Source organism: Mycena indigotica (genome assembly GCF_014461135.1).
Source record: "Mycena indigotica strain 171206Taipei chromosome Unknown Mind.scaff0001, whole genome shotgun sequence".
Classification (NCBI taxonomy): domain Eukaryota; kingdom Fungi; phylum Basidiomycota; class Agaricomycetes; order Agaricales; family Mycenaceae; genus Mycena; species Mycena indigotica.
Window position 1 is genome coordinate 1,826,739 of NW_023503000.1, and position 19,829 is coordinate 1,846,567.

Sequence of the window (19,829 nt, forward strand, 5' to 3'; positions counted from 1 at the left end):
TTTTCCACTTGACACCGGAATCGGCTGATTGAGGGTGTGGACCGGAATGCCATTCCGGGCAACATAGTTTGTGTCAATGAAGTCGGAGGTGGCACCGCAGTCGACAAGCCCAGAGAGCGAGAGCTTCAGTGCGCTGGTGGTGGACTCTAGCTCCAACGGGAGGTGGAGGGAGTTCGCCCCAGGGGCAGCGGCAACAGTGTACTGCTTGGGCAGTTTCTTTTCCCAGGCAGTGAGGCGGCGAAGGACGATGACCGGAGTCGCGGGCGGAGTCGGAGACGGAGTCGAGGCGGGGCAGGAGAGGGTGTGTCTTTTGTTTCGGGCTCATTGAAGGGCAAGGAACTGCATTCATCATACAAAGAGGCAAAACAATTTATAGACGCAAATGAGGGCACACCAGTCACTCGTCGCAGGGGACAAAATCCTCTTCGGCCATCGACTCCGCTGCCGTCTCTGGCAGGGCAGCTGTGTCCGTGTAGCGGGCGATCAACTCCGCTAGCATCTCGTCACCGAGTTGTTGGATCACCTCGTCGAGGATGTCCATCGAGCGGACATCGGCGGGGAGGGGGCAATCCCGGGCGAGATGGTTTGGGTCGCCGCACCTGAAGCAGGCGCGACGAGGGGCACCCCGAGCCCTGGTGCGATCCAACTCCATAGGGACGGGAGCTGGAGGCGCCGGAGTGGGGGCGCGGGCCGCGGGTGGCACGACCGGAGCCACCGGGCGGAAGGGGCCGGAGCCGGGATGCGGTTGACCGGGAACGGAGTCCGAATCAAACCGCCAGGCGTCTTGGGGGCGGCTGACTTGATCAGCTTGGCCCGGACCAGGGCCTCGTATTGACGGAAGGCCGGGTGCGCCAACTAAGGTAATCCCGGAGGTCCGGGGTCGTTCGAGGACGTGATTCCGTTGTTGATCAAGGGATCAAGTCCATGGCGGAACTTGGTCACTTTGACCAACCAGCGTCTTCAAATCGGCGAGGTCCATCAGGTCCTCGAAGTCGTCAGTGTACTGGTAGACATCCTTTGTGCCCATGTGATAGGCGGAAGTCTCCAGCTTGGAGAGAGCGTGATCTTGCTTGTTCTCCTCGACGAACCGGAGTCGAAACTCGGAAACGAACGAGCCCCAGAACGGAAACGGAAACGGGGCTTTGCTTCCGTGGCGCTCCGCCCATTGCTGAGCGGGTCCTTCTGCCATGAACAACCATGGCATAGCAGACGGCCTTTTCCTCGCTCGCCTCTCCGTTGACCACGAAGGCCTCAGGGGCAAGGCGGGCGTAGTGCGGACCGCGAGAGGAAACGCGGCCGCATTTCCGGTCGCCGTTGAAGGTGAATGGGGGGTTTGGTCGCAAGACCAATTTTGAGGCAAGGTTGATGTCGCCAAAAAGGGCTTCGGAGTCGCCCTGGACCGGAGTCGGAGTCGGAATCGACATCTCCGGCGATGGTGTTTGGGGTCCGCCAGCATTATTAGCGGCGGCAGCGGCAGCGGAAGCCTGGTTGGTGAGTAAAGCAAGGGCCTCGGTTAGGCTATCGATTTTCGCCTCGAGTGAGTCCAGCCGGGCATCTGCGGTAGGAGTGACTCCGGACGGCATGACGGGTGCGGGGACCACAGGAGTAGAGGAGGAGGGGACAAGTGGCAGGGGCGGTGACGAGGGCAGAACAGACTCGTACTCCGAGCCTGAGTCAGCGCCGAACCTGGCAATCTTGTCCGGTTGATCCCATAGAGAGTTTCTTCTTCTGCTGTAAGGGCAACCCCGGAGGCCTGAGATCAAGGTCCTAGCAGGGGAGGATCCAAAGCGTGAACATTGGTAAGCGAATACAAATGAAGCTGACCTAGCAGGGGAGGATCCAAAGAGAAGAAACTCTGAGGGTCCGCCTGCTAGGTAGCTGACTATATACTGCTTGTCCGTAGCTGCCGCTGTCGGGCACAGAAGGCTTGGGCGGCGTCGCAGGCGAGGTCCCAGGGCGACCGTCGGGAGGGCGTTGACGGATCGGTGATTGTGCGGGCAAGATGGAGGGCCGGACCGGAGTCGGAACCGGAATCGGACCAGAGTCGGGCGCGTCTCCGGGCCAAAAGGGAGGTTCCCCTGACAGCATATCACAGTCTCTTCAACAAAATTGCTGCAGTACAGTGTGGCACTGGCTGGCCATTTGATGCTGCTGAGTTGGTAGGCCAATTTCAAAGAACAATTAATTGCCCAAAGTATGGACTGGGATGCATAGTATACTAATAACTAACTCTAACAATGCAAGTTGGAATACATACATCGAAACATGTGACTTTGACTTAGAGAATCAATATTTCATTACATTACCTAAATTGAAAACAGATCACCAGAGCAACTCAGATAAGTTTGAAAACATAAGGTCTCAGACTCAGGCAAAAGGCCCTTGTATAAAAGATATTCATTATTATCTAGATTAGTTTACTTGAGGCAGCAGGAGCAATCCTTCGCCTTATAAGCTTGATAATATACAATGGTAATGCACTCAATCCAACAATGACTGTGACCTTCCAGGCAAACCCTACTGTTACTACAAAGGACAAATCTATCAAAAATCAGCTTTTGAAGGCAAACCACAGTAGAATAAACCTACCAAAATACTCAGGAAGGAATGCAATACTGATCACATAGAAGGAAAGAGTAACCACTTCTGATATTATCATATATGCATGCCTGCATAAGAAATTAATACAATAATCTCCGTCCAAAGCTTTGGAAATATACCAAGTTGTGATCTCCAGAGCAACCATTATGAGCTCATTGAGAATCAATGCAGTAAAAGATATTGACACAATGTGCAAGAACTCTGTCTCAAACAGCACAAGCGACATGATCATGATTGCAGCACCTTGATAGACACTGATCATAAGCCACTGAAAAAAGGTCTTGTAGGATAGCGCCCGCCCCTGCAGGGTATGAAGGAACAGTAATATACCGAATGCCAGACGGACCTTGGTAGTTTCCTTGTAGAGCTCCGGATATATGATTGCTATGTCTTCATTGACATCCTGGTCAAGGACAAGGGAAAACACGGGTGCCATGGTGTATATCGTGGCATAGCCAACCATGAGCCAGCCTTGATAAAGCGCAATAGGAGCGAAAAAAAATATGGCCGAGAAGACGGCTTGCATGACCGAGATGATCAGTCCACGGTGGATGACAAACTGAGCAAGTTTGGCAGAGCGTCGGTACGAATTGCGGCCATGCCATAGAAGTAGTTTGGCGAGAAAGCTGAATTGGTTGACAGAGAAGTCGGCAGCCAATGATGCTTGCTTGCCCTCTTTGCCAACAATACCGACTCCGACGTCTGCTGCTTGTATCATGCTAACGTCGTTGCCTCCATCACCGATGCAACACACCCTCTTTCTGGTATGGCGACGGATCAACCTTGCCACATCAGCTTTTTGTGTCGGGGAGCAGCGGCAGGCAACGACCGCTGAGAGCTTTGTGGCAATTTCCACGAATTCATTCTTGAAAAGATCCAAACAAAGCTATGGGATTAAGATTAGTGGCGGGAGGCTAGTCGCTGGACGACACGCACCTGGAGGGACTCCCCATCGATGACCAGACAGCAATCTAGTTTGGATTGGAGAAATTCAAGTTGAGTGCGCACTTCATCCGCGGTTTTGACTGACGGACTAGTTAGATGCGATGGGAAAAAAAGAAGATTACCAACGTTTGGCTACCTCATGAATATATTGATTCCTTGCTACCAGCTTCGTGGAAATTGCGATGCACCGTGCTGTCTCGATCTTGTCGCCAGTCAACATCCAAATCTTGACCCCAGCATTCCTTAACAATTCCAAGGTCGATTTTACCTCGTCTTGGAGTTTATCCTCTACGCCCGTCAGCCCGAGCAGTTCCAAATCGTGTTCCAAACATTCCGCTACCACACTGGCCATCGCCTCGTTCCGCCCCTCCAGCCGTATGCTGGCGGCGCGGTATTTAGTTTGGAACTCTGAGTAAAGCTGCGCAGAAAGCCGTTTCTTCGCCATGACGAGCGTTCGGAGACCCTCACGAGCCATATTGGCAGTCTCTTCGTCTAACCAGTCATTGCGTTGAACGATGCGGCTCATGACCACGTCGGCGCCTTTTTGAAGGAAAGTGATCTCCCCAGTAGCGGAGTCCCGTACTATAATTCCCATTCTTTTCGATTCCGAGGTGAAAGGGAATAGCTCAAGTACATCGAAAGATATCTGGGCTCCTGAAGGCGTCTGAAGCTCGATGCGCGTACGATCTCGGAAGGTGAGTGTAAGTCCAATGGACTGCGTCCACGTAACAATAGCAACTTCGTCGGGCGAAGAAGCTTGGTAAGTCACAGAACCGTCATCGTTGGTGACCGGAGTTACCTGCAAGTAAACGTCATGGATCCATCATGAAAGGAGGGCAAACACAAACATTGTGGCAAAGGGCAAGACTGAGAACAACATCTCGAACACGTGATGACATGTCTCGTCGACCGCGACTTGCAAGTTGAGCACCCGTCGCAAGAGAGCTGGTTTTTCGATGTGCTGATCCCAACAAACTTTAGATGATGGTACCGTGACAAGCCGAAAAACGCACACTGGTCTGCCCCGAATGAAATTGCCAATTGATGAGCAACCTCGTCCATGGAATCGAAACCGTAGGACATGGTGCCCATGTGCAATTTTTTCATTTCCATCTCTACATTGGTTTAGCCTCAAAATGACGACCCAAGACTGACTGATGGAGTACTCACCGTTCTGGGTCAATGTGCCAGTCTTGTCACTCAGAAGATATTCGATCCGTCCAAGCTCTTCAGGCAAAGTGCTGGTACGGACGATGGTTCCAGCTATTTCATCGTCCGTCATGATCTGTTGCGCATATACTGTCTTGCCCATGTCCAGATTGACTCGCAAGCTAATGGGAATGATGGACGAAAAGAGAATCAAAAAGCGAACGATATAGATGTAGGCGGGGCCACGAAAACCATTGAGAGCAACAAGAACCACAGACAACACAAGCGTCACGGTGCATAGTATCTGGAGAGTGTGTGGTAAGCAGACAAGTTTGCGACGACTAGATTCAGATGACCTTGGCCAGATTGTTGATTTCCAGATCCAGCAGACCAGTTTTGGTTTCAGGGTGACTGGTGTTCATCACAGCGCGCGTGTCTGAGCCAGTATATAGTACAAGGCCAATGGCTGAGCCGGCCGCGAGAACGGTATTGGCCCATAGCATGTTTTCCGCCGTGAGCGGTGTTACCGAGGGAATATGGTTTAATGGGACCGAATCCATGCTGCCTTGACCGGCTTGGGACGAGATAGGTGTATTGAGGGTAAAAGTACCGACAAAAGTATGAATGTCCTTGATGGGGGCATCCGCTACGAGGGGATTATTAAATGATACCCACAACAACGCATAGAACGAACCATAGATTTCTGCATCAAGATTCCATAGTTGTCCCTCTTCAAGTTTCTGTGACTCCGCAACAGCAACACGTAGCTTCCAGTCAGTTTCGCCGTCCAGCTGGTCGGTACGAATAAAGCAAGTGCCTGAGGCATCTGAAGTGTGTAGCAAGAGTAGATCGGCAGGTACACGTTGGTTCTTCTCCAAACGAACCAAATCGCCAACACGAAGCGAGGAAGACGGTACAGCACGAGTGTTGGCATGGGCATCGATATAGGCGTTGTCAAGAGAGGACGTGGATGGTGGTTCAAGAACAAGATATTTTTGTGAATTGGCCTCTCTGTCCCGCAGATTCCGTTGGTAATCGTCGTAGGCCTCCTTGCCCATAGTCACAGAAAGGACGAACACCAGAGGCGCAATGGAGGTGATAATAAAGCCGATCCGTAGTGCGGGGATGAACTGGGAGATGGCGACGAGAAGAAAGTAGAGGTTGAAGAAGAATTTGAACTGCTCGTAGAATACCAGCGGGAGAAACGTCAGAACATTATATTTCTGGTTTCTGACGATATTGGGGGGAAACCGGGCTTGGAGTTTATCTGCAGCAAATGTTCGATGGCGATGCGAAGTCGTAAACTGGACACTCACCTGGTGGCCGAAATGGTATGACTCTCGTCGCGTCTCTCGTGGCCTTCCGTCTGAACAGAGCAGAGTCTCTTACTTCCGCCCTGACCTCTTCTACGTCGAATGAACGGTCTTCTTCACCCAGCAACCCAATTCGTTCGTCCGGGTCATCAGTGTAACGTTCCTGCCTTCTCATTGTTGCAGCTGGCACTGAGGCACGCATTGAAGTTGCTGATTCTTCGTGGTCCGTCAATCGAGTGTACTTGAAGGACCTGAGCGCGATGTCGGGCATACAGCCCCAATGAGTCGGTCAAAGGTAAAGGCAACTGTGAGAACTCGTGCATATGTGGCATATTTTACGTCATACTACATACGACAAAGATTTCGTAATCAAAAGGTTGTAGGACGGCGAGCTGCGAAGGTCGAACGCGCTTTAGACACACGATGCGGGAGGGGGAACTTGAGTTTAGGCTCAAGCAATTGTTTGATATACGGACGACGGATGTCGGCCGTCTTCTGGATCTCAACAACGCGCAAAATCTAGAAAAGGTATCACTATGGGGGAAAGCTAGTTATCGAGGTGACACATACGTGAATGGACCGGAAACGGGCACGATGACGAGCAGCCATATCCTGATAGAGACTTTTGACAGCATCGGCTCTCGAGAGTTCACGGAACTCCTTATACATGTTGTGCGTGCCAGAACGCGAATCGTAGCGAAGCCAGATGCCAAAGTTCTTCACCTTGAGAGGCTTCTTCTCGTGAATCTAAAAGAAAATCCATTAATCCCACCGCCTGCCTCTTGAGGGCTGCAAGGGAATCTACACACAACATTGACGCCGATGATTTCACCAGACGCCTTTTTGACCTTGTTCAGCTGGCTATTTGGCATGAGTAGGGTACTAAACGGTGTCGCGTGACGCACCGAAGGAAATACCAGAAGCGCGATTTCGCAACAACTTCATTGGGAGCAAAAATACGCATGCGATAAATTTTTGGTGTCGGCTCCGCCTCTGTGGGAAGGTGACGACCGATGACTTGGAATTCCTGGAGGCCCATCTATGAAGGGGATTAAATTCGTGATTTATCTCTGCTGGGTAGATAAATACCTTGCGGCACAGATGAAGGGAGAGAGGAAAAAACAGAAGAGTGTCACAGAGTTACCAAGGTGTGACAAGTAACGGTAACGCTAGTGACGCGTCTGAGTCACCGATTATGTCTGGAGTCGCGCTCAAGACCTTTTCGCTTGCCAACGATGTCCTAGAGATTAGTCCTGAAGATGAGATATTCAAGTTTGACGTCGAAGCCAACAGACGTGTCAACCGAGAGGCACCATGGTCAAAAGACCCTCACTACTTCAAGACGTGCAAGATCTCGGCAGTGGCCCTTATAAAGATGGTGGGCATTCTGCTTTCATAGCATGCTAACTCTCAATGTCTTCAGGTTATCCATGCTCGGTCTGGGGTACCACACGAGATCATGGGTTTGATGCAGGGCAAAGTAGTCGGAAACTCGCTCGTCATCATGGACTCTTTCGCATTACCGGTTCAAGGCACCGAGACACGTGTGAACGCGGCGAACGAGGCCAACGAATACATGGTTGAGTATATTGACAAATCCGAGAAGGTGACTTGCCTCATTTCATGCTCCTCGGTGAATTACTGATATGACTCGAGGCTGGCCGTCTAGAAAATGCGATCGGCTGGTATCACTCTCATCCAGGCTATGGCTGTTGGTTATCTGGAATCGACGTCAATACCCAGCTCAATAATCAGAAATTCCAAGACCCCTTTGTCGCTGTAGTCGTCGATCCCAACAGGACAGTTTCCGCGGGCAAAGTTGACATCGGGGCTTTCAGAACATATCCCGAGAACTACACGCCGCCAGGCGGAACCGCAGGCAATGACTACCAAAGTATTCCCCTTAGCAAAATAGAGGATTTTGGTGTGCATGCAGGGCAATACTACCAACTGGAGATCGAAATCTTCAAGAGCTCACTAGACAACGAACTGCTGGGCATGCTATGGAACAAGTATTGGGTTAGCACTTTGAGTCAAAGTCCCCTTATTTCCGTACGTCTCGCCTCGCTCACGGATTTGTTGTGGGCTAATAGCATTAGAATCGGGCATATGCTGTCTCTCAGTTGGCAGACTTGCACCAGAAGCTTTCCAAGGCTCAGACCTCCGTCTCTTCCACACGCGCCGCTGTCCCTGTTCTCCCCGAAAATGCAGCAAAGAAAGAAAAGGAGGAAAAGAAGAAAGAAGATAACCAACTGGCCAAGAGCGTTCGCGACAGGTATGCTATAAACTCTCCGTTGATGTCAAATTAACAACCTGGGAAATAGTACCAAAATTGCTGTAGAAGCACAGCATGGGCTGATCGCTCAGACCATAAAGGACGTTGTCTTTTCGTTGCGACTGCGAGACGTGGGTACAAGTATTGATACTGCCATGGTGGATGTGTGAATTTCTGTATCGATTGCTTGTTAGACATCTTCTTGTACAATTATTGTATCGCTTAGTGAGGTATCGTTCCAACTCCAAATAATAATTAAAAGACGTCAAGGGAGTGGGGGCAATCTGATTTGATCGTGTCAAAAAAAAAATCTGGATGATAAGTAAGATATTATTGACCTTGTGCCACGTGACCCTTGCTTTCACAATCAGTGCAAAATAAGTCGGACTCCGGCACCCCTCCATCCTCAGTAACATCCGTCAATACATATCCGAAATTAAAGGTGACAACAATTACCTTTGAGGATCCTATCAGCAGCGTACAACTGAACACATCGTGTCCCGGCTTTAGATGCGTTGAATCAACGTTTATATGTGGTATGAGAGCTTTCGTACCTGATCACAGATCTCGCAAACAGGCTGCTGACTGTCTGAAGTCTCTGATGCGCTAATACTTCCCGCCCTTGCACGGGCAATCGGCACGTCATCAATACCTTTGGAGGACTTTCGTTGTCGCGCTAGTTTTTCCTTGCTCTTTTCGAGTTCGCGCTCCAATTCATCCTCGCGATAGATCTACCACTGCTTTAACTTGTATTCTATTTGGTCAACGATGGCCTACCTTGGATTCGATCAGTGCCTCCAGTTCGCTAATTTCCTTGTTGAGCTAGACCGAATTAGAAGCAAGAAAGAATAATAAGATGGTCTTACATCATGCACAACGCGCGCATTCTTCATATCAGAGTCGGCTAATCGCTTACGCAGCTGCTCAATCTCCATCTAGCAATATCAATGAGTTTTCTTCTTCTTTTGGACGAAGACAAAGATGACCAACATCAGCCTTCAGTTTTTGGTCCCTTAAGGCTCGTTGTAGGTCTGCCGTATCGCCGATAGGCAGATCGGCGTGAGCATCCTCTTCTCGAGTGAGGCTATTATCTAGATTCTCTTCGAGGATCTGGACCTCCCTACGCAGCCTTCAGCGATCTATAACCCAACAAATTCATCCACTCACCTTGCGCAGTTGCTCAGTCTCAGAAAGGAGCAGTTGATTCTCTGATTCCAGTACTTTCATTCGTTGCGTCGTCGCTAGATTCTCTTTCTGAAGTTCTTGGACAATATGCCTTCATAGGTCAGGAACATCTCAGACCAGGAGCTGACAGGCTTACTTCAGGCCTCTGATTTCTTCTTTAGCTGCAGAGGGTATAGAAGGTGATTGAGGGGGTCCATTGGGTGTCGTGTCGCGATTGGATTTCTGCTTGATCAACTCCAATTCGGTTGCTTGACCTGCCATTGTTTCACGCAGTCTTCGGGTTTCCACTGCCGCTTCATCTCGCTGTTGGCACATATCTTCTAGTGTTTCCTTAAGTCTCGTGATCTCGTCAACAAAGCGTTGCTTGTCTGCAGCCGCTCGGTCAGCGATTTGTGCTATGCGCGAATGAAGATCCCCTTCATCGTCGATTCCGGATACCAATCCTTCGAGATTCTGCAGACGTGAGTGGGCAAATAAAATGTGCATCGGGTGGCTTACGTGTAACTCGGTGCGTAGTCCTTCTACCTCAGCCCTAGCATCCTCCAAAGCAGTGGTGCTTTCTTGGAGAGCCGCCTCAACTTCCTCCACACGTCTCCGCGCATCACCTTCAGATTTTATCATCCTCTCCACATCCTTTCTTCCTTCGTTCAGCTCCTTTTTCATGGCGTCCTCTTTGTCTTTAAGACGACGCATCCGTTCTCCGAAGGCAGCTTCCTCCCGTTCGGAAGCTGCCTGTGCATCTTCCAATGCATCCTCCAGTTTGGTGACCTTTTTCTGTAGATGACCAACCTGCTCTCGCAGCGCCTCATTGTCTATTTCCGTCGCTGACGATACCACTCGAGGGGACGTTGTAGGAGAAGGAGATCGTGGTGTCGTACTATAGCGCATTTCAAGAGAAGATAGTCTCGTTTCAAGCTCGTATTTTTCTTTTTCTGCTTCATTGAGACGCTCCTCGTAAAGGGCAATAGTTTCCTTCCAAAGATTAGCAAGATGAATGGCCCATAAAAAAGTCTAGTCACTTGACCGGCTTGCCTTAACTCGTCCACCTGAGCACGGAGGTCTGCTCGCTCCTCCTCCAGCTCCATCTGCGTATGTTTCAACCGGAGTTCGAGCGTCGCAAACTCCGCTTGTTTCGCCATCAGTTTTTCCGCAGTTTCGCGTTCGGATGCCTCTCTTGAGGAGATTGTGTCTTTCAAGGATAGCTCCAGGGAAGTGCTTTCAGCCAAGTGCTGTTCGAGTTGCGCAGCTTGGAGATTTGAGTTGGTCTGCTCTTCTTGGAGCTGGGTCTCAAGAACTGCAATGCGCGTCTGGAGTCCTTCTTCCACCTGAGTAAGACGTTCAACTGCCTGCGTCTTTGTTTCGTCCAGTTCATTTTCCAGAGAGACAATACGGGATTGCAGTTGAAGGCGGTCATCAAATGTGGTTGATCGATTCGAGGATGCTGACTCCGGTCGGGGAGATATGGGCTCTCGGAGGGCAGGAGAAGCAGGCGGTGGCATTGCCACAGCGCTGGGAATACGTGGGCGAGGAGTACCAATGGACGGCCTCCCGCCAATACTTGGTTTTGGTGTAGTGAAGGGAGATGCTGGGGGTCGGGTTGGAGATGATGTGGACCGAGTTGAGAGTGAAGGAGACGGTGCGGTTCTTGCTGGCGGCTCCAAGGCAGAATCGCGCGTGCTGAGTTGCTGAGCGGTCATAGAAGCATATTTAGATGCTCGAGACCCGGCAGTGAGCTTGCCCGTCAGCGGAGTAGCTACAACATTCGGTGTTTTGGTAAGTCCTTTGGGTCTTGCTCGAGCGGCTGGTGTTGCAATGCCTGGAGTGGTACGACCAGAGGGAGTTATTCTACCTCCTGAAGGTATGCGAGAGGTTGTGCTGAATGAGAATGAAGATGGTGTTGTTCGCCCAGAAACCGAAGGAGTTGTTCGACCACCACGAGAGGAAGCAACAGAGGAAGGTCGAATTATCGCCCCGGGACCAGCTGTAGCTGGCGATAGCTTAGCGGTGGCCACAAATACACCGCAGTTAGCAGGGCACGAGAAGTACTGTTTCCTGCACTCAAGGAATAAATGAATGGCATTTCATTCCAGAGCAGAAGGCAACAGACCCATTTACGCTACCATCGTTTTTCCCTTTCCCATAGAATCCGCCAGAGAGCTCAACTCCTACAACACATCCCGGGGTCATACGCATACGCCGAACAAATGAGTGAAAGACATACCTGCCCAAAGACCCGGCTTACCGTCTATACCTCCCAGATAACGAAGTAAGCCCTCAAAGCCCAAAGACTCGATGCGGACATTATCTCCGACCTGAAACGGTCTAGGAGTCGTTGATTTCATAAAAACATCGGACTGGCGGCTGGGAGGACGAGAGGTTCGATGTTGGGAGGGATCGTTGGCTTTGATGGCTTCTGTGAAAGCGCGAGACAGTTCTGCAACATCAGGGACCGGAACTGCCTGAGTTGCGCTTGATGAAGAGCGCGACCGTCCTGGAGTAGGAATAGCACTCTTCCGGGGAGCAGCTTTCATAATAAGAGACGCGAATGAACGCGGGGTCACACTTGCTGTCACGAAATAGCACTCGACGCGTCATGCCTGCAACTACCACAGAGCAACTCGCAACACTTCAGAATACGACAGTAGTCGTCCATCCTCTGGTTCTCCTCAGTGTCGCTGATCATCATGCTCGCTCTGTCTCTCGTACATCCCATAAACGCGTCATTGGTGCTCTTCTTGGCCAAGATAATGGCAAAACGATAAACGTTGCCAACTCGTTTGGAATTCCCTTTGAGGAGGACGACAAAGACAGCAAAAGCTGGTTCTTGGATCACAATTATGTGCAAGAGATGTACGACATGTTTCGAAAGGTCAATGGTGAGTGGGGGCAACATTTGGTACAACTTTATCTTGAACTCCACCAGCCAAGGAACGTCTCATCGGCTGGTATCACACTGGGCCAAAATTGCGTGCCTCAGACCAGGAAATCAACGATCTCTTCAAGCGGTTTGTGGCTCGACCGCTGATGGTCATTGTCGATGTCCGACCACACACTGTTGGAATTCCGACCGACGCGTATTTTGCGGTGGATGAGATTAAAGACGATGGGACGGAAACCTTGAAAACATTTGTTCACGTGCCGTCCGCTATCGAAGGGGAGGAAGCGGAGGAAATCGGTGTCGAGCACTTGCTACGCGATATCAAAGACAGCACTACGACCACCCTTGCCACCCGCGTAGCTGAACAGCTCGCTTCACTCAGAGGACTACAGTCTCGCCTATCCGACATTCAAAAGTATCTCGTCGATGTTTCCCAAGGCACGATGCCAGTCGATCACAAAATTGTCTACCACCTCCAAGACGCGTTCAATCTACTGCCAGACCTGGCCGACCGCACTTTACGCGACAGTTTCTCGTCCAATACTAATGACGCGCTTCTGGTTGTCTATCTTAGCAGTTTACTTCGTGCGGTCATAGCTTTGCATGCACTGGTAGACAACAAGGCAACCGTAGGACGCGCAGAACTAGAGGATGGATCCAATGAAGGGAAGCAGAAGTCTGTCGTGAAGGAGGAAAAAGCTTCAGAACATACATAAAATACTAATGAACGTATTCTTTGGTTGTTGTGACGTTGTGATTAGACTTTTCATGCTCCTTCGCCATTTTCGGTGGTGCCGACTTACTCCCAACTCATGGCGACCGAATGGTCGTCGCACTGCTTCCGCTGCTGCTGCTGCGTTAGCTCATGATCCTGCTGCGCCAGCCCAATATCCATTGACGGAGAAAGACCTTCAACGCCTCACGTCTCAGCGCAACATTGGGGTGTCAGCTCATATAGACTCTGGCAAGACAACCCTCACAGAGCGCATCTTATTTTATACCGGGCGTATTCGCGAAATCCATGAGGTGCGTCCTCTACCTTGTTTTTTTTCAAACTGCTGTTCACAAGTTAAAAGGTCCGCGGTCGTGATTCTGTTGGGGCAAAAATGGATAGTATGGACCTTGAACGAGAAAAGGGTATCACAATCCAGAGCGCGGCTACATTTTGCGACTGGGAGACGACGGATCCAGCTAACGGCTCAAAACAAAAGTATGCCGTCAATATCATAGATACTCCAGGCAAGTTCCCCCCCCATTACGGAGCCAGCTGGATGCCTTAACTCGAGCTAGGTCACGTCGACTTCACAATTGAAGTGGAGCGAGCTCTACGAGTGCTTGATGGTGCTATTCTCGTTCTCTGTGCGGTTGCCGGTGTGCAGGTATGTGCAGCAAACCGTGTTGTTTCTTTGGTTTTTGACTTGTCAGAGTCAAACAACGACAGTGGACAGGCAAATGAGGCGTTATGGTGTCCCTCGCATTTCCTTCGTCAACAAAATGGATCGGTACTCATATACTTGACGAGGCCCGACTGATACTAACAATTTGCCCAGACCTGGCGCTAATCCTTGGCGAATAGTCAGTCAAATACGCTCGAAGCTCCGAATACCTGCAGCAGCAGTTCAAGTTCCCATTGGAGTAGAAGATGGATTCAATGGTGTGGTTGATTTGGTACACTGGAGAGCAATATACAATCAGGGCCCGAAGGGGTGCGTGTCTTCCCTTTCTTCGTGTCATTCTGCTTCATTTTAGTCAGCATCGACGTCGTCGTAAAAGACATTCCGGAGTCAGTCCTTGAGCTTGCTAAGGAAAAACGCGTCGAATTAATCGAGCAACTGGCGGAAGTCGATGAGGAGATAGGCGAACTCTTTCTAAATGACGAACAGCCTACAAATGACCAAATCGCGGCTGCTATCCGGCGGGCCACCATCGGTCTCAAATTCTCTCCTGTTTTCCTCGGTTCAGCCATTAAGAACACCGCCGTTCAACCCCTTCTTGACGGGGTTTGCGCATACCTCCCTAATCCGGCAGAATTGGAAGTCGTTGCCCATGATACTGAACTTCCCATATCGGCTCCACCTGTACCACTGTCGCCCGCCGCAGATGCTCCCTTGGTTGGCCTCGCGTTCAAGCTGGAAGAAGGGCGTTTTGGCCAACTCACCTATATGCGTGTGTACCAGGGTAGCCTGAAGAAATCCAACATGATCTACAACGCTCGGACGGGGAAAAAAGTCAAAGTCCCTCGCCTGGTTCGCATGCACAGTAATGAAATGGAGGTTTGTCAGCTCCTCCAACACTGAATCAGCAATATACTAATCATGACCCAGGATATTGAGTCCATTGGGCCGGGTGAAATATGCGCCATCTTCGGGGTCGAATGCTCATCTGGAGACACTTTTACGGATGGGTCGACTAGCTATTCAATGGTCTCGCCATCTACCTGTTCAAAGGCTAAAAGTTGACTTTTGTAGACCTCTATGTTTGTGCCGGAACCCGTCATCTCCCTTGCGATCAAGTCCACTGGCATCGAAACGCCCAACTTTTCTCGTGCTCTCAATCGTTTCCAGAAGGAGGACCCCACCTTCCGCGTTCACCTCGATCAGGAGAGTAAAGAGGTGAGAAAACCAGGTGCTACCTCCTCAATGATTTCTTGATGCTTGACTAGACAATCATTTCTGGGATGGGCGAACTCCATCTGGAAATCTATGTTGAACGGATGCGACGAGAGTACAATGTCGAATGCGTGACGGGTAAACCTCGCGTCGCCTTCCGCGAGGCAATTTCCAAGCGGTCTGATTTCATCTATGTCCACAAGAAGCAAACCGGGGGTGCTGGACAATATGCCAAAGTTGCAGGTTACATAGAGCCAATGGAGAAAGACCCAGAGACCGGCAAAGACTCTGCCTTTGAAAGCATGATTATGGGTGGTACGATTCCCTCCAACTATATCCCAGCCATCGAAAAGGTGTTTCTGGTTTCTTTGTGTGCCTCTTCCACCAAACTGACAATTGTAGGGATTCTTTGAAGCCCTCGAGAAAGGCACATTGACTGGTAACCCAATCACGGGTGTTCGATTTGTTTTAACCGATGGCGGTTTCCATATCGTCGACTCTTCTGAGCTTGCATTCCGTAATGCAACCATAGGTGCTTTTCGTGAAGCTTTCCGAGCAGCCGCACCCATTGTGCTCGAGCCAATCATGAAGGTCGAGGTCGTGGCCCCTTCGGAATTCCAGAGTAAGCTTTGTCTCTCATGTGTAAAGGGAAGGGGGGCGTTGACAACTTTGTCGCAGACAGCGTTATCGGAGGACTGAACACTCGTCGGGGTACCATCGTCGACAGCGAAGTGCGCGACGACGAGTTTACGGCGATAGCTGATGTAGCGCTCAACGATATGTTTGGCTACTCAAATCAACTGCGCGGTTCAACTCAAGGCAAAGGTGCGTTGTACTAGTTGTGGTCCCTCTTCCCAGAGATAACTCGTGTTCAGGTGAATTCAGCATGGAGTATAAGGTAATGCGTGCTTCACACAGTACTAGCTTTACTGACGTCTTTGGTCTAGATGCACCTCCCAACTTTGTCGCACCTTCAACGAGAACTAGAAGAGGCCTACAAAAAGACACTCCCAGCCGCTAAAAAGTAGACATATAGACATAAACTAACACTGGCATTAATTATCATTACATTGAATTCCTCTCACCATCTAAGCTGGGGTGTCTACATATCGTCACTATCACTGGCATTACTATCGCTTTCGTCCTGTCCCCATACCGCAAAAGCACGTGGCCCAACATCTGCGGAACGAGTGCGTGAATGTCCCCGGCCGCGACCATGGTGGTAAGGCAGATTTAGATTGCCCACGGTGGGTGTTGTGACGCTGTCTAGTTCAGGTTCTTTCTCTTTGGGTATTCTGCCACCTCGTCGAGGCTCAGAGGATTCCAGGTGAAATTCGACATGAGGGGTTGCCGATTTTGTCCGTTGCCTGGAGCGCGAGCGAGATTTGGCTGAGCGACTACGCTCTTTCTTGAGAGCAGAAGCTGCCAGTCGATGGAGTCTATCCTCCTCCATGATTTCTAGGGCCTTCTCTCGACCAAGCGCCTCTTCGTCTGGCGTTTGCTGCGTTTTTAAAGCTGCTGCTGCCGCCGCCGCTTCTGGAGAAGAGTCGTCTATGTCGAATTTTTCCTCTTCATCTGTGACCTCGTCCTCTTCTTCGTCTTCAACAAGTTCTTCCACAGGTTCATGCTGCTTTACCCGCTTTTTCTTGGGTCGGGTGGGAGCATCCTCTTCTACCATCACAAATGACTTTTGTCGTTCACGTTCGTTCCACTTGAGCGTTCGGGAAATGGCTTGGAACCAGTCTGTGGACTGGTTGTCGGCGCAAACCGTCGGGAACGGAAATTTCGACGGCGTGACTTTGATATGATCGCCCTCTGCATAATGCTAATTGAAAGGTAACAAATTTTAAAGCAACCAAGACTTACGCTTCAGTTCAACGCGACCACGACCATCGAATGATGCCCACGCTGTACTGCGGGAGTCGAAGGGCACACAGATGCGCAATTCCATGCTATCCGGTAGCAGCATGGGTCGGAAGGACAGTGTGTGTGGACATATTGGCGTGATCAGGATCGCAGGAATTTCTGGATGGACGAGGGAACCTCCAGCGGAAAGCTACGAACATATCAGACGAGTCTCCAACAGGATTCAAATAACGCACTGAATAAGCAGTCGACCCGGTAGGTGTCGAGACAGTAAGGCCATCAGCTTGTACTGTAGTCATATGGTGTTCGTCGCCTGAGCATGTTCAGTATCATAAACTTTTGATGCGAAGGAGAGAGAGGCGCACCAAACAGCTCCAGCTGGCTGACATAAGGGCTTGGTCCGCGGTCAACGACGAGGTCGTTGAGAACCTCGAAAGTCTCTACAGCGCGCGTAGTGAAGCACATGATCTCTTTATCCTTAGACGTGGCTTTGACAAGCTCGGGTCCACCAGACCAGCCACTTTCTAGTGCCTCCCAGCCACCTTGTTCGACATTCTTCATCATGATCTCCCCGGTATGACCTTTCTTCACAGCCTTACGCCGTTTGCCGTCTTCGTTGACGACAGCGCGGTATACTGTGCAAGTGAATCGCATCCGGAGATTGACTCTGATGCCGGAATCAAGAGCAGCATCCATTACAGTCCGGTGGTCCGCAAAGTCAAAATTGGTCAGGAACCCGAGAGAGCCGAGGGCGAAGGGTAGTACGGGTGGGACTATCCTCTGGAAGAGCCAAGATGTGAAAAGAACAGTTCCGTCGCCGCCCAGCTGTCAGTACTAAAATGAGTAACCACACGCTTATAGGAATAAGGAACGCACGGTAACAACGAAATCGAAGAGATGTGGGCTATGACTGCACATGTCGCTAGTCCAATAGCGCAACTGTCCGGTCTCCTTGAGATTCTGCTCTTCCTTGTAGACAGCCATCGAGGGCAATGAGGTGCTGCTGGAAGATTTCCTGCGTTGAACGGGCACAAATAGCTCTGGATGGTCACGTTGGATACCCTCAGCGTCGAATCGCTTCGAGGCCCGGAGTTGGTGGTCAACATAGCTGACACGAATGAGCGAAGCTCGGCCGCGATAAACACGTCACGTACACGACCAGACCGCGACTCTGGCCCTGGCGTGGTTTGAGCATGAGATACAGCGCAAGCTGGCGGGTGAGTTGGATGAGCCTGTTGTCTCTGGCCTTGGTGATAATGAGAACATTCTGGATGTTGGATCTGACGCGGGCTCTGCCTGATAAGCACAATCATGAGTGGATGCGAGCCAGGAAATAACAGCAACACGAACCCAGTTGTTTGCTCATTTCCCGGACACCGACGGCAGTCTCCGCCAACTGCTTTGTCAGACTACTGGAGAAATCGTCATCATCGGGAGAATCGACCGTGGAACTTGTAGTCGAGCTTGAGGAGGAGAGATCGTAGGACAAGGAACTACGACTTTCGGACGAGTCTGTGCCGTTCTGACGAAGACGCAACCAGTCGGTCAGTGAAACACCCTTGTCGAGATGGGAATGAACGAAGCATGGTGAGTGCATAGGCTGCTCCCGCTGGATGTGGTGGTGGTGGTTGCGCTGAACTGTGGCGGTTGTGGTTGGGGTCATAGTGGAGTTGTCACCTTTCTTTGCAATTGGTGAGGCTTCATCCAGTACAACATCCGGGGTCCATTCTGATGGCGCCGAGCTTCCTAGATGAAGTGAAGTCGGTCGACTCGTTCGTCGAGACAAGGAAGGGGCAATTTTCGGCTCGGGAGAGGTGGGCATTAGGTGGCTAACAGATGTTTGCTTACTGTTTGCTTACTTTGCTCTAAGTACTTATACCATCTCGAGAATCAACAACCGTTACACACACCCGTTGATTGGGTTGCTACGATTGGGTACCCTAGCTAAAATAACACTGTTTGACACTCAAAGCGACCTATGTTACGATATTTCTCCTCGGCGAGACGACATAAGAACTGGTGCAACTTGAATTCTGTCACGTTGTGTGTTCGTGCTTTCTCGGTCTCAGCTATCTTACTGAGAGCAAAAATCGCGGCCGCTCGCAGAAGGAAAGATTGGTCGAGTGTTATTGGTGGGCCGGCGATTGGGCCGCTTGTTGTCAGGCCGGGTGAAGCGACAGGGAGTGAAATCGAAGACAACTGTGACGAGGCCGACAGTTGGATCACTTGTAAATGAACGAGTAGCGAGGGTACAGCGTTACCACTCAATATGGGCAGTGCGGACCCAACAGATGGAAGAGGAAACGGCGGAGGATTTGCTGAAGAAAAGCGGACGGAGATGGTATGGACTAGGAACAAAGCTTTACTGAAACAGTAGATCGCTGCATTGATATGAGCACATCACAACGGCCGAGTGATGACCCAACTAACGTTGTTCGTCAACAACAGCCATATCTTGAAAAGTTGGGAGTGTTCTAACGAGCTAAAATGACCATGAACAATCAAATTTCAAGTGATGCGGCAACACTTGCATGTTCAAGGAAAACATCGACATTGGCCTGAGCCCTCTGTAGGATTTGGGCAATAAAAAACCCCATGTCCGTATAGCCGCTATCCTGCAAAATGGCTCCCGTTTCGTTGAGAGTTGCGGTCACGAGCTTGACGATTTCATACATCGGTCCTCCCAACTCGCCGACGACAACAGGGAGAGTCTCGTGGGGTCGTTCTACGTGGATCTGAACGTTCATAAGTTCAGCGATCTTGAACTCATTGACGCTTTTCCAGCCGTGGGAAGTCATCAGGCTCTCATCCGAGATATATAGGCCTATAGCGAGTGCTTTCATCGTATCAGATGCTCCCCTCCCACCCGTTGCACGATGAAGGGCAACATCAAAGCTCGAACCGAAATTGAGGACCGCAAGGAGACCGAGAAAGCACAGTTCTGCCGCAGTTGAGGAAAAAGTTAATGGGAGGGCGACATTTCCCGATGCAAGGCGTTCAAAGACGGA

General features: G+C 50.5%; 7 protein-coding genes across 7 annotated transcripts; 3 read left to right on the forward strand and 4 right to left on the reverse strand.

Annotated features, from left to right (window-relative positions):
* Positions 1 to 2,407: 2,407 nt before the first annotated feature.
* On the reverse strand, positions 2,408 to 6,279 carry MIND_00043400 (Phospholipid-transporting ATPase; the record flags this gene model as incomplete). Its single annotated transcript, XM_037357402.1, has 12 exons — positions 2,408 to 2,541; positions 2,590 to 2,669; positions 2,721 to 2,902; positions 2,948 to 3,487; positions 3,538 to 3,626; positions 3,673 to 4,345; positions 4,395 to 4,507; positions 4,560 to 4,661; positions 4,717 to 4,999; positions 5,052 to 5,341; positions 5,390 to 5,962; positions 6,012 to 6,279. The coding sequence occupies 12 exons, from the start codon at positions 6,277 to 6,279 to the stop codon at positions 2,408 to 2,410; spliced, it is 3,327 nt and encodes a 1,108-aa protein (XP_037225312.1).
* A 98-nt stretch (positions 6,280 to 6,377) lies between these two features.
* Positions 6,378 to 7,047, reverse strand: MIND_00043500 (60S ribosomal protein L20; the record flags this gene model as incomplete). Its single annotated transcript, XM_037357403.1, has 4 exons — positions 6,378 to 6,527; positions 6,579 to 6,755; positions 6,818 to 6,869; positions 6,914 to 7,047. The coding sequence occupies 4 exons, from the start codon at positions 7,045 to 7,047 to the stop codon at positions 6,378 to 6,380; spliced, it is 513 nt and encodes a 170-aa protein (XP_037225313.1).
* Positions 7,048 to 7,188: 141 nt separating this feature from the next.
* MIND_00043600 (MPN domain-containing protein) lies at positions 7,189 to 8,453 on the forward strand (the record flags this gene model as incomplete). Its single annotated transcript, XM_037357404.1, has 5 exons — positions 7,189 to 7,386; positions 7,432 to 7,614; positions 7,665 to 8,060; positions 8,108 to 8,283; positions 8,333 to 8,453. Exons 1-5 carry the CDS (start codon positions 7,204 to 7,206, stop codon positions 8,451 to 8,453), a joined length of 1,059 nt encoding a protein of 352 aa, XP_037225314.1. The 5' UTR covers positions 7,189 to 7,203.
* An 85-nt stretch (positions 8,454 to 8,538) lies between these two features.
* On the reverse strand, positions 8,539 to 11,999 carry MIND_00043700 (uncharacterized protein; the record flags this gene model as incomplete). Its single annotated transcript, XM_037357405.1, has 13 exons — positions 8,539 to 8,567; positions 8,622 to 8,688; positions 8,740 to 8,787; positions 8,838 to 9,014; positions 9,061 to 9,105; positions 9,150 to 9,218; positions 9,274 to 9,399; positions 9,451 to 9,559; positions 9,605 to 9,921; positions 9,967 to 10,440; positions 10,488 to 11,520; positions 11,576 to 11,633; positions 11,690 to 11,999. 13 exons carry the CDS (start codon positions 11,997 to 11,999, stop codon positions 8,539 to 8,541), a joined length of 2,862 nt encoding a protein of 953 aa, XP_037225315.1.
* A 62-nt stretch (positions 12,000 to 12,061) lies between these two features.
* On the forward strand, positions 12,062 to 13,062 carry MIND_00043800 (MPN domain-containing protein; the record flags this gene model as incomplete). Its single annotated transcript, XM_037357406.1, has 2 exons — positions 12,062 to 12,344; positions 12,392 to 13,062. 2 exons carry the CDS (start codon positions 12,062 to 12,064, stop codon positions 13,060 to 13,062), a joined length of 954 nt encoding a protein of 317 aa, XP_037225316.1.
* Positions 13,063 to 13,114: 52 nt separating this feature from the next.
* On the forward strand, positions 13,115 to 15,983 carry MIND_00043900 (Elongation factor G, mitochondrial; the record flags this gene model as incomplete). The annotated part of the gene is made up of 13 exons (XM_037357407.1): positions 13,115 to 13,372; positions 13,423 to 13,585; positions 13,637 to 13,725; positions 13,772 to 13,848; positions 13,897 to 14,052; positions 14,100 to 14,619; positions 14,671 to 14,769; positions 14,815 to 14,958; positions 15,009 to 15,308; positions 15,358 to 15,577; positions 15,634 to 15,780; positions 15,831 to 15,853; positions 15,903 to 15,983. 13 exons carry the CDS (start codon positions 13,115 to 13,117, stop codon positions 15,981 to 15,983), a joined length of 2,277 nt encoding a protein of 758 aa, XP_037225317.1.
* Positions 15,984 to 16,057: 74 nt separating this feature from the next.
* On the reverse strand, positions 16,058 to 19,664 carry MIND_00044000 (NAD+ kinase; the record flags this gene model as incomplete). Its single annotated transcript, XM_037357408.1, has 10 exons — positions 16,058 to 16,770; positions 16,822 to 17,011; positions 17,058 to 17,134; positions 17,187 to 17,646; positions 17,698 to 17,929; positions 17,976 to 18,117; positions 18,172 to 18,567; positions 18,900 to 19,202; positions 19,252 to 19,303; positions 19,353 to 19,664. 10 exons carry the CDS (start codon positions 19,662 to 19,664, stop codon positions 16,058 to 16,060), a joined length of 2,877 nt encoding a protein of 958 aa, XP_037225318.1.
* Positions 19,665 to 19,829: the final 165 nt, after the last annotated feature.